This window comes from Amblyraja radiata, chromosome 4, assembly GCF_010909765.2.
Source record: "Amblyraja radiata isolate CabotCenter1 chromosome 4, sAmbRad1.1.pri, whole genome shotgun sequence".
Classification (NCBI taxonomy): Eukaryota; Metazoa; Chordata; class Chondrichthyes; order Rajiformes; family Rajidae; genus Amblyraja; species Amblyraja radiata.
The window spans coordinates 26,491,622-26,504,627 of record NC_045959.1 but is presented as its reverse complement, the minus strand read 5'-3'; the positions used below and the strand labels follow the sequence as shown (position 1 = coordinate 26,504,627).

General features: G+C 40.6%; 1 protein-coding gene across 1 annotated transcript in view; it reads right to left on the bottom strand.

The window, feature by feature from the left end:
• Positions 1-13,006, bottom strand: part of topaz1 (testis and ovary specific PAZ domain containing 1) — an 80,984-nt gene extending 67,978 nt beyond the window's left edge. The window contains exons 1-5 of the mRNA XM_033018884.1: positions 12,785-13,006; positions 8,236-10,379; positions 5,541-5,608; positions 5,170-5,288; positions 957-1,024 (exon numbers count right to left, since the gene is read on the bottom strand). Coding sequence (XP_032874775.1) covers positions 957-1,024; positions 5,170-5,288; positions 5,541-5,608; positions 8,236-10,379; positions 12,785-13,006 — 2,621 coding nt within the window. The remainder of the gene's footprint in view (positions 1-956; positions 1,025-5,169; positions 5,289-5,540; positions 5,609-8,235; positions 10,380-12,784) is intronic.

Genomic DNA, 13,006 nt, shown 5'->3' with positions numbered 1-13,006 from the left:
AAACCTACGCTGCACTCCCTCAATAGCAAGAATGTCCTTCCTCAAATTAGGGGACCAAAACTGCACACAATACTCCATGTGTGGTCTCACTAGGGTTCTACACAACTGCAGAAGGACCCCTTTGCTCCTATATTCGATTCCTCGTTATAAATGCCAACATGCCATTTGCTTTCATCACTGCCTGCTGTACCTGCATGCCTACTTTCATAGACTGATGAACAAGGACCCCCAGATCCCGTTGTACTCCCCCTTTCCCCAACTTGACGTCATTTAGATAGTAATCTGCCTTCCTGTTTTTGCTACCAAAGTGGATAACCTCACATTTATCCGCATTAAACTTCATCTGCCATGCATCTGCCCGCTCCCCCAACCTGTCCAAGTCACCCTGCATTCTCATAGCATCCTCCTCACAGTTCACACTGCCACCCAGCTTTGTGTCATCTGCAAATTTGCTAATGTTATTTTGAATCCCTTCATCCAAATCATTGATGTATATTGTAAATAGCTGCTTTCCCAGCAACGAGCCTTGCGGTACCCCACTAGTCACTGCCTGCAGCCTTTCTTAAAAAGCTTAGATACTCAATGTGAAATATACAATCTTTTACTTTTGAACATTTTGTATATTGGACAATGACTGATTTCACAGTGGGACAAAGCTTTGAATCAGCACGTTGGAGGAAAAAGTTGTATATTACATGAAGATTCATGAATGCACAGAATGAATGTTACAAAAAAATCATTAGATTACTAAATTGAAAGAAGCTTAGTTAAAAAGAATATTACAACAGTACATTAGATTCTAAATTCTGAAACAGCTATGATTTCTGAAATACTTCATCAGGACAGCAGAATCTCTAAAAAGAAGAATCTGAGTTCTAATGAATGGAGAGAAAGCAATTGCATTCAAGAAATGAGAAGAGTTATTTGTAAGAAATTTAGTAATTCCACGTACAAACCTTGTTTCAGTTCCTCTGCCATCCTGCAATTCGGCTGCTTCAAAAACCAATGCAGAACTTGAAACAACCTAAAAATAAATAACCATATAACCATATAACCATATAACAATTACAGCACGGAAACAGGCCATCTCGACCCCTCTAGTCCGTGCCGAACACATAATCTCCCCTAGTCCCATATACCTGCGCTCAGACCATAACCCTCCATTCCTTTCCCATCCATATAACTATCCAATTTATTTTTAAATGATAAAAACGAACCTGCCTCCACCACCTTCACTGGAAGCTCATTCCACACAGCTACCACTCTCTGAGTAAAGAAGTTCCCCCTCATGTTACCCCTAAACTTCAGTCCCTTAATTCTCAAGTCATGTCCCCTTGTTTGAATCTTCCCTACTCTCAGTGGGAAAAGCTTTTCCACGTCAACTCTGTCTATCCCTCTCATCATTTTAAAAACCTCTATCAAGTCCCCCCTTAACCTTCTGCGCTCCAAAGAATAAAGCCCTAACTTGTTCAACCTTTCTCTGTAACTTAGTTGCTGAAACCCAGGCAACATTCTAGTAAATCTCCTCTGTACTCTCTCTATTTTGTTGACATCCTTCCTATAATTAGGCGACCAAAATTGTACACCATACTCCAGAATTGGCCTCACCAATGCCTTGTACAATTTTAACATTACATCCCAACTTCTATACTCAATGCTCTGATTTATAAAGGCCAGCACACCAAAAGCTTTCTTTACCACCCTATCTACATGAGATTCCACTTTCATGGAACTGTGCAGTTATTCCCAGATCCCTCTGTTCACCTACATTCTTCAATTCCCTACCATTTACCATGTACGTCCTATTTTGATTTGTCCTGCCAAGATGTAGCACCTCACACTTATCAGCATTAAACTCCAGCATTAAATGAGTTTTAATCTTTTTTTTCAAGTGCATTATTGTAATTAACAAAGTTATATTGAGTTACTAGACTAAGTGGGACCCGTTGGGTCCCAGCATCACACGGGAAGGCTGGTCACCAACGCAATATTCCACCTCTCCACCAATTCCAATATTGCTCGCCAGTGGGGGGGTGGGGGGGCTTTCTGTTGCGCTAGTATGGGTGTTGCTGGCCGAAGGTACTGGTTTCCAGAGGGCTAGAATAAACATTGTGGGCCGAATGGATTTTTGGGCTGGCAGACAACTGTTGCAACGATTTTAAAAGCCAAGCCAAGGCAAACAATTTGGCTGCAGCCACCTGACAACCAAAATTCATTTTGTGAACACAATTTTTTTTAAAAGGCGAGGCAAACAATTGGGCAGCAGCCACCCGACAACCAAAATTCATTTTGTGAACACAAACTTTTTTAAAAGGCGAGGCAAACACTTGGGCAGCAGCCACCCGACAACCAAAATTCATTTTGCGAACACAAACTTTTTTAAAAGGCGAGGCAAATAATTGGGCAGCAGCCACCCGACAACCAAAATGCATTTTGTGAACACAAACCCGTTAAAAAGGCGAGGCAAACAATTGGGCAGCAGCCACCCGACAACCAAAATTCATTTTGTGAACACAAACTTTTTTAAAGGCGAGGCAAACAATTGGGCAGCAGCCACCCGACAACCAAAATTCATTTTGTGAACACAAACCTTTTTAAAAGGCGAGGCAAACACTTGGGCAGCAGCCACCTGACAACCAAAATTCATTTTGCGAACACAAACTTTTTTAAAAGGCGAGGCAAACAATTGGGCAGCAGCCACCCGACAACCAAAATTTATTTTACCAACACAAACTCGTTAAAAAGGCGAGGCAAACAATTGGGCAGCAGCCACCCGACAACCAAAATTCATTTTGTGAACACAAACTCGTTAAAAAGGCGAGGCAAACAATTGGGCAGCAGCCACCTTACAGCCGCATCGAGGGGACTCATCGTGGAGTAGACGTGCATTCAGTGTTATTCGCAGCTCAGAGAGTCGTGACCCTCTCGCTTCCTGGGTCCGGCAGAGACTGAGTGAGGGTTTTATAGTCCCGCCCCCCTGCCGCCAGCGGGGGCAGCAGAGAGAATGGGGATTTTTTTTTAAACATTAATATCTCTCTGATTTTTCATCGATGGGAAAAATCCTCCAGTCCCGGAAAGCGGAGGGGGCTCTGAGCGAGGTGGCCAAAAATGATGGCTGTATGTGGCGCCGTTCTCTCGGAAATCACTCCACAGCGAGCCAAAAGCGGCCACGATCAGACTTTTAGTAATATAGAAGATAGATAGATAGATACTGCCACCAATCCACAACTCATAGTACACTAGGAATGAACAGCACCATACAGACCATGTGGTCATGGTGTTTCAAAGCCTGCTCTCAATCTTACTACGTTACATTATAGAAACAGAAAGTGTAGCACAGAAACAGACCTTTCGGCCCACAATATCTGTGGGAAATATGATGCCAACTAATATAATATCATCTTCCTGCACATGATCCATACCTCTCCATTCCCTGTATATCGATAGGCCTATCTAAAACCCTCTTGAATGCCACCACCCCTATCAGCGCATTCCAATCACCTCTAACTGTCTCTGTAAAAAACTTGCCATACACATCATCTTTAAATGTTGCCCCTCTCACCTTAAAGCTATGCCCTCTAGTCTTTAACATTTCCACCCTGGGGAAAAAAATTCTCACCATCTACCTCATCTATGCCTCTCATAACTCTATATACATCAATCAAGTTTAGTTAAAGATACAGACTGGAACCGGGCTTTTCAGCCCGCTGAATCCACACTGACCATCGATCACCCATTCACTTGTTCTATGTTATCCCACTTTCGCATTCTACACACTGAGGGGAATTTACAGAAGCAAATTAACCTACAAACCTCTGTGTTTTTGGAATGTGGGAGGAAATCAGAGCGCCCAGAGAATACCCACATGGTGACAGGGAGAACATACAAACTTCTGACAGACAGAACCCATAGCTAGGATTGAACCCAGGTCTCTGATGCTGAGAGGTAGCAGCTCCACTGGTTTACCTCCCCTTAATCGCTAGCGTTCCAGAAAAAACAATCCAAGTCTGACCAACCTCTCGTAACTAATACCCCCTAATCCAGGCATCATTCTGGTAAACCTCTACTGTACCCTCTCCGAAGGCACATTATTCCTATAACGGGGTGACCAGAATGTACACAATATTCCAAATGCAGCCAAACCAAAGTTTTATAAAGCTGCATCGTGACTTCCAGACTCATACTCAATGCCCCAAGAAGCTACGAAAGCAAGCATGCCATATGCCTTCTTCATCGTCCTATCTATCGGTCTTGCCAATTTCAGGAACCTATGGACTTGGACCCCAAGATCTCTCTGTTCATTAATGCTGTTGAAGGTCTTGCCATTAACTGTATACTTCCCGTAACATACGACCTCGCAAAGTGCAACATCACACACTTGCAATGATCTGACTTTTCAATTGAAATAGGTAGAGCAAAATCCTTCGGGCAATATAAGATATATTTCGCTAGGGTCACGATGTCAGCATTTGGAGATGTCTTTGCCCTTTTCTTCTTAATGTATTTAATGGTATTTCGATACTGAAGCAATGCTTATACATGTTAAATGAGCAATTGTATACACTGCTTCCCTGGAGACTGTTCTTGAAAAGAATGACAGTTTTAGACTCAGCACACCACAGTGAAGCAAGCAGGAGAATCAATCACATAGTACACCACTGAATTCTATGGTTTGCTCTACTTTAGCATTTAGCATTACAGTCAGCAATAAATAATTGCGACAAATGAAGCAAATTAATCGAGGAGGAATTTGAAATTGATGTAGGACAATGATGAAACTGATCCAGGACAAGGGGTCACAGCTTAAGGATAAGGGGGAAATCCTTTAAAACCGAGATGAGAAGAACTTTTTTCACACAGAGAGTGGTGAATCTCTGGAACTCCCTGCCACAGAGGGTAGTCAAGGCCAGTTCATTGGCTATATTTAAGAGGGAGTTAGATGTGGCCCTTGTGGCTAAGGGGATCAGAGGGTATGGAGAGAAGGCAGGTACGGGATACTGAGTTGGATGATCAGCCATGATCATATTGAATGGCGGTGCAGGCTCGAAGGGCCGAATGGCCTACTCCTGCACCTAATTTCTATGTTTCTATGTTTTTTTCTCCCATAAAGAAGCTATTTACTGAATAGAACAAAGCTGGCACAACATGGGCACAAAGCAATCAGTCCACCTGGTACACATTGGCTCCAGTTTCTATTAACTCTTCTTCAGTCACCAACTTCTCCACTTGAGAGTCTTCTTCCAAGTCATGTTTTTCATTCAAAGGTATTCTGCGTTGAGTCTTTAATTCTAAAATATATAAAAAGTACTATTTAATCAAATAGTATTGGAATCTTGGAAATAATTGGCTGAATGGATGCCTTCTGAATGAAATGGCTTGAAATGTATTCTCAGATTAAAATTATCTGAAATATCTTTCCGCTTGCCACTCTCTCTCCAACCACCATGAACATTTTCACCCCAAATATAGAAACAGATGTATACTCTCCTATTGTTGAATTGAAAACTATTTTAAATAGAGGAAGAGTTTTCTAAACTTACCATCTTGTAGATTGGTACAATTTGACAGGTTTTCACAAGTATCATCCTTGGTCACATAAGAATAGGCACTGTGAATAGAGAGAGACTATCTTATTTAGAATGGAAGTTTCTAAATGTAGTTTCCATTTTATGATTCTAAGATATTCACAATTTTCAAAAGTGATAGACTTTCTTTTCAGATCACTGAAATGGTTGTCAGATCAAAAGCACATTATGGTAACAATACACACAAATCATATAGAAGAGTTTTAAGTAATTCTTGTCAGTATTTCAGTGGTTTCTACATTTTGCAGAAACTATTCCTATCTATATGGTGGCACTGAAAATCTCAAGACAGACAGGGTACCATTTAAAAATTCTTCAATCAGGTATCCCTGAAGTTTAGGACGATTTGGAGAGCAAGCAAGGAGACAAGTGAAAACAATATTGTTCAGGAAGTTAAGAGTCAGTCCTCAGTGCCTTCCATAATTAGGAGTTTAAAATGGTGTAGCTGTTGCTGGGAGGAGGCAGAAGCTGGCAGCCTTGACGGCTGAGAAAATTTTAACTTTCTTCCTGGTCTTTTTTTCTTCTCCACTGCATCTAAACATTAGATGGCATGGATCAACATTACACTCAGCATTTTTCTACCCGTTGCCTCAGTCATACACCAGGAAACATGTTTTGATATTGGAAGATAAGTTCACGTTTGCAACTCCCCTCAGTCACACTGCTTTCAATGTGATTTGACTAAAGTTCCTTCCTGTCAAACCCTAATAAACAGTAGCACAAAGTATAAATTTGGGTCCTTATTGAGCCACTTGGCGTTCAACCACTGCTATTTCCATTATTAGCCAAAACAGGCCCTGGATTTAAGTCGTGGAGCACAATGTTCATTATTAGACAATACATGCATACAATCTTTAATAAACATCCATTTCCACAAAGTGGCTCTACAAAGGAGATGTTTATGAAACTTCCAAGTTACTAACTACTCAAACACAAATGATTTCTAATCATTCTCAAAGGAAAGGGTGAACTGTATTTGTTCGCATATACATTCAATTTAAATCTAGCTGGATGTTGAATAGAGCCAAAATGGGGCTGGGTACGAGTAATGTTAGGATCAGAATTTAAGGCATGTTCCATTCCCATATTGGTGAAGCTCTTTCAGTAATCAAACAAATCAAAATTACTACTCGGCTTTCTCTTCATGAGGCTTTAACCTTTTCTGCTTTAAATATTTATCTTTCCGTTCACTCCTGCCGTAGCTATATCCTGCAACATTTTTTTTCAGGTTCAAGCAATTCGCTGCATGCACCTCACAGCAAGGTGAGAAATGTCACCACTGACTTTTTTTTTTAGTTCAATAAAATGTTTTGTGATTAAGTGTTGTTTCATAATTCAATATTCTTGGTTTCATCTGGCTATATTGCAATAAGACCAATTACAACTGTAATATAATTTCTTAAGAGATTTCAAAATGAACACACGGCTTTCCATTATTTCATGCTAAGTTACAGTAGCTATTTTATTCTTGAACTCAATCAATCAATCAGTTTTATTAATCACATACACATATAAGTGCAGTGAAATGAAGTTGCCAGCAGCGGTACAATCAAAAAACACACAACACACAATAAAATTAAACACAAACATCCACCACAGCATTCTTCACTGTGGTGGAAGACACAAAGTAGTCAGTCCTCCTCCATCGTTCACCCATGGTCGGGGCCATAAACCTCCGTAGTCGCCGCTACGGACGGCCCGATGTACAGGCCCTCTCGTCGGGATGATTGAAACTCCGATGTCGGGACGGCGACTTGGAGGTCCCGAATCGGTGCTTTCTTACTGGAGGCTGCGGCTTCAGGATGTTGTAGACCGTAGGCCGCCGGTCGGAGCTCTTCTCTGGCTTTCCCCGGAGAGGGAACCCAGACTCCAGATGGTAAGTCCACGCCGCGCCCGCGGCTAGAAGGTCTGCAGACCGCGGCTTCAGGATGTTATCTGCCGCGGGCCAATAACCAAATAACCTTGTTTGTATACGCAATAACCTTGTCAATAACCTTGTTTGTATACGCAAGTGCTCCCAGTCATACTAAGGTTCTTTCCGTTGCTAGTCACACTTAAAAGGAATTATGCTTTCCACACGCTTAATAAAATTTCAACTTTGTATTCCTGTTCTTTTATTTTCCATCCAAAATTAGAAGCAGCACCAAGATCTGGGGTTAACCATTTTCAACCTTTCCTCAATTTACATAATTAACCCAAATTATTTATTGCTTATCTGGTTGTTGGTTTTCCATTCACAGTGCCACGTTTCATTTTACACTTCACATACTAACACATCTCAAAGATGTTAAAAATGTAAAACAGTCAATTAAAAATGAGCCAAGAATATAAACACATCTGTCTAAAGTTGGAATGGGGAAGTTACACCCTGAAATTATCCTTATCACATAATTTATCTTTCAATGCAATTTCACCTCAGTGTAAAAAAGTCGACAACTAACTTTAGAAATATGATGAGAGTATATTACTGCAACTGAAGTAATTTCATCAATATTTCCTGTAATTCAGAATAAAAATGTTTTTAAATATTTGCAGAATTTCATGTAGCTTTTTTAAACGTTGGTTAGTTCTGTCTTTTTTTTTGTGAACTACATCCCTCATAATCTTTAAGTATTGCCATCAAAACCAAATAGAAATCTCTCACACACACCTGGTGATCCTGTCATCCGAATCCTCCCGCTGCATGTAGGTGTGCTCATTTGCAAGTTTATCATCTACAGATTCTACCTCAATTTCTATACAATTTGCCTCTTCTTGAACCACCTCAGAGATACTGCTTGAACTGCCAAATAGATCTGGGTCATCTTCAATCACATCAAGCACAAGAGCATCTTCCTTGTAGGCCCTTATGATATCAGGTATCTCCTGAACAAAATGTTTCTCTTTACAGCAGCTGAATTCATTGTCTTCTCTTGCTTGTTTTATAATAAAAGGCTCCCTTGAAGATGGAAGCTCTTGATGGTTTTCCAGTGAAGTGCCTTGAGCAATTTCCTTCCAGGGAGAATTCAAGAGGTTTTCAATATTGTCATTATTGGCTGGACACAGAGATACAAATAAAGAAGGATAGTTTTCTCCCACTTTTTCTGATTTGTTCTGAATGTTTTCTGGAGTTAATATAGGACAATCTGCATCAAATCCTTCACTTTCAGTTTGTTTATTGGGTTCATGGTGACACTGGATATCTAACTGACATCTCAATACTGCAGATTCATTCTGATAAACAAGGTTCACCATCGGCTGTACATCATTTATTTGCTCCAAACATCCTTTGCTTGAAGTAGTTTTATCCCAAACTATCTGGTGCTCTTGGCAGTTTAAGGTTTTGTGTCCATCTGTAGCATTGCACAAAGGAATGTGGACTTCTGGTCTTTTCATCAATTCTATGGTTTCAGCAAGATGAGCAGATATATTTATCAAATTCCATTCACTTTTCCTGATTGGACATTTTATTTGTTCAATGATATCATGTGTCATTTTGGAGGAATTTGGTACATCAACTGCTGCAAATGTTTCCGCATTATCATGTGTATCTTTTTGCACTCTACTATGTTCTATTACCACAGAGAAGTGCTCTGGTGGCTGTACACGAGTACCCTGATCCTGTTCAAAAGATGCACAACTGCAATCATTTTTTAATATTGCTTTTTCTTGTGAAATATTTTTGTTAACTTGCTTTAGTTCCGGAACATCCAAGGATAACATGGCAAATAGATAAACAACATTCTCAAACAATTTCAAATATCCTTGATTGCTTTCAAAATTACTGGCAGCTTTGCAGTGTAATCCTTGATAAGATTCTGCTCGTGATTTTGCCTTGAGATTTGGTGCATCATAATGCTGTTCACCCATTTCTCCTTGTTTGCAAAACCATGCTGAACAAAACCAAAACTTTGTGCAAAGCTTTGATCTCCCAAACGGCCTAATTCTTGCACACGTATTCAGAGAAATGGGAGTTGTTCTGGCACAAGCAAATTGTGAAATACAAGTTTTAAGGTGTGTAAGCTCACTCACCTTTTGCTCCCAGCTTTCAGAGCGTCCTTTAGGCTCATCAAATATAAAGGCATTAACAGGTTCAAAGACAGCAGTTGGTTCCACTGCCCTAACATCAGATAATATAGTTATCTCCCGTTCTTTAGAAATTCTTGTCATATCTGTTGAATTCTCTTTGCTCCCAGCTGTAGTTTTGTGGCAGGTAGATTGCCAAGCAAAATGTTTGGTAGGCCAAGATAATTCTAAAGATCCTGTTTTAGAAGGAACTTCGGAAATTTTACACTTACCAGCCTTTTCAACATCACCGGATATAGTATCAGACTCCAAAGACCTATTATCAAGAGCTTTAAGATTCCTTATTCTTTTCTGAATTACTCTGGACAACTCTGATGGTCCATTTTCCAGCAATATTTTACTATAGCCGCTGGATAATCCATTTTCTGCTGTAATCTCTGTAGCCACAGATTTGCTCTTGACATCACTTTTTTTGAAACATTTTAATAATTCTTCTGAAGAATTTACTTTGCTATATCCATTTGTTAGGCTACCCTGAAAAGATTCAATGGTTGATTTGATTTCTGTGTTCTTCCAGTTTCTATTATTCATATCACCCACTTTACAAACTTCGCTGCTGTGTTCCTTTTGCTGTCTCCTTGCTTGGCATCTTTTGTGTTTGGGACCTTTTAATGACTGACTGGGCACATCACCTTGATTAAAGAGGTCATATTTAGAAGACTGTGGGAGACATTCAAGTTCTTCAATCATAATACACGCGTTCTTCTGCACATCAATAGTCTCATCTCCCTGAAAAATACAAATGCAACATTACATACTATTGAATCTTACATTTCATCACACAACTCAACTTCTTTCAAATATATACTTAATTCATAAAAATGTTAAAAATACAACAAAATGTCTGCCATTCGCAAATATGTTCCATTTGTCGACAAATCATTAATCATTAATGATAATAATTTATTTTTTTACATACAGGTAGTTCAGCCTTATATTTCCATAACACTAGATACAAGGAGATCAATGAATTAGGGAACACTGTTTGTATTACACAGGCCTAATTGGTTATAAAGCAATTTCGATCAGAAATTGGCGAACCATTTAAAAGCTACTTCACTTCTATTGACACATGAGCAACCTTATTAAACAATGTAACATAGTCTTTAGCAATTCTAGTTTGCTGTAAATAAAATAAAGTTATTAAGAAGCCCTTTATTTTTGAAAATCCTGCAGGGAAAAATAGGTTATTGTGAGACTGAAACTCCCTAGCTCCAGCCCTCTTTTTCTCACTGAAACCAATTTTTATAATGTGCTTTCCTATAATCTGAAGTTTCTTGTAAATCGAACAACCGCATAATAGCAGAATCATACTCCAAAATACTTTAATCATATTCCAAATTACAAAATTGGGCTAAGTCATTATCTTCATCTCATTTACCAAACAATGCAATTCTCTCTGAAAACAATATATAGTCATTTAGAATTTGTCATCCTTAATGACTACAATAGTAAAGTGTTTGAGAGGCTGTTACACTAGGCTCAGCTTTCAGTGTTTGCTGACAATGCCAAGCTTCTGTCAGCATGTACATCTGTAATTCGGAATTTCCTTTTGCCTGCAGATATCTTCTTGGACAGGAAGAGCAAAATTATATTTACGTAGCCCAAAGTGCATCTTTTACTGTGCAGATCTTCCTGCAGCTGCCTATCTTTGCTTCAGTAAACATCCCACGGAACAGCACATAGCAAAGATCTATGACACACAGTTGATTGGGATGAATTTTGTCGAAAAAACTGTACACCTTTCCAGACCTCAATAAACACAGAGGTAAATGGCAGTCTCTTCCACACTGTAGACACCTCAAGGGCAGCATGCATTAGGATTGAAACTCCAGCCTTCCAGGAAGGACCCTCCTCACAAAACTATGTCTAGGCACTTTGAAAGTCTTTGTGATGAGATAATGTGCCAAATGATTGCGAACCGGCTCAGGAAATCATTCAATTCGATCCATCATCTCCTTCTCCCACAGTTTCCAGGACATTTCTTGTGGACCACCCAAATGACATGGTCAATGGTATTTTTCCACAGGATTTTTTCTCTAAGGGCAAGGTGACATAAACTGCTGTGATAAACAAGGCCAGGATCATCCTTTTTAAAATCCAGATACAGGAAGAACTTCAGCACATTTAGTTTTTATATTAAAGAGTCTGGGCAGCATTTACACACAACCATATAACCATATAACAATTACAGCATGGAAAACAGGCCATCTCGGCCCTTCAAGTCCATGCCGAACCGAACCAAAAAAGAAAGGTGGCCATCTGGATTAGGTACATTGTGTACATTCTCTCCATCTTCCTGTGAGCTACATTCATTTTACATCTCCAGATGAGATGGTCCAATAGCAGGGTATGGTCTTCTTCTTCTTGCGAATGAAACATAAACCAAAGGAATAGTTAGATCTCAAGCTGGGTGTTGAGCAGCCAGATTGTTGTCCCTGCGCCAATGTTTGCCAGACCCTGAGCTCCATTTGGTGGGTGGTAGAGCTGTCTGTTGTTCTGCTCTGCATTCACAGACTGGACTCTTGGCGGAGTCCCCATCTCCACATGCTGGCATTGAAACGCTCAACTCCAATACAAAGTCTGTTGAGCTTCACCCATGCTCCTCTGGGGAGGTCAGACCCTGTACAGCTTTTATCTGGTGAAGAGATGTAGGCTGTGTAATGGAGATGAGGTTGCCTTCCACTCCTGTGACCACTTGGTGGCTATCCAGTGTGCTTTTGTCTCAGTTGGCTGGATGAATGCTAGGAGTTGTTTTCCATGTGGAGCAAAGAGGTGACGGGATGTCAGTCAGGGTGGCCTCTGCTGATAGCCTGAAGGAGGAGGTGATCTGGGTCCATGGCACAACGAGATAGTGCCTGAGTTGCTACTTGCCTTCGGATCCCTGCAGGCAGAATGCCTGCAAGTATAGGGAGCTGCTCGACTGGAGTAGATTGAAGGCACCCAGTGATGGTTCGCAAGGTGCTGTTCAGGCTCGTGTCTACCAGGCTTGTATGTCTACTTCTACTCCATACGGGTGCGCAGTACTCAGCTGGGGCATACACAAGAGCTGAGGCAGAGGTGCGAAGAGTTGATGGACTGGCTCCCCAACTTGTTCCGACCAAACGTCGGATGAGGCCGCTACGTGCCATGACCTTGTCACGGAGAACAGCCAGGTGTTGACAAAATGTAAGCGACCTGTCCAGCTTTATGCCGAGGTAAGTGGGTGTTTGTTGGACGTCCACGCGCCTGTTGTTAACAAAGACAGCTAGCTTTCGCTTAGCTTCCTTGTTGTTTGGATGGAATGCTGTTGACACTGTTTTGCCTTCGCTCAGCTTTAGACGCCACTGTCGAAGGTATACCGCCAAAGTCCCCAT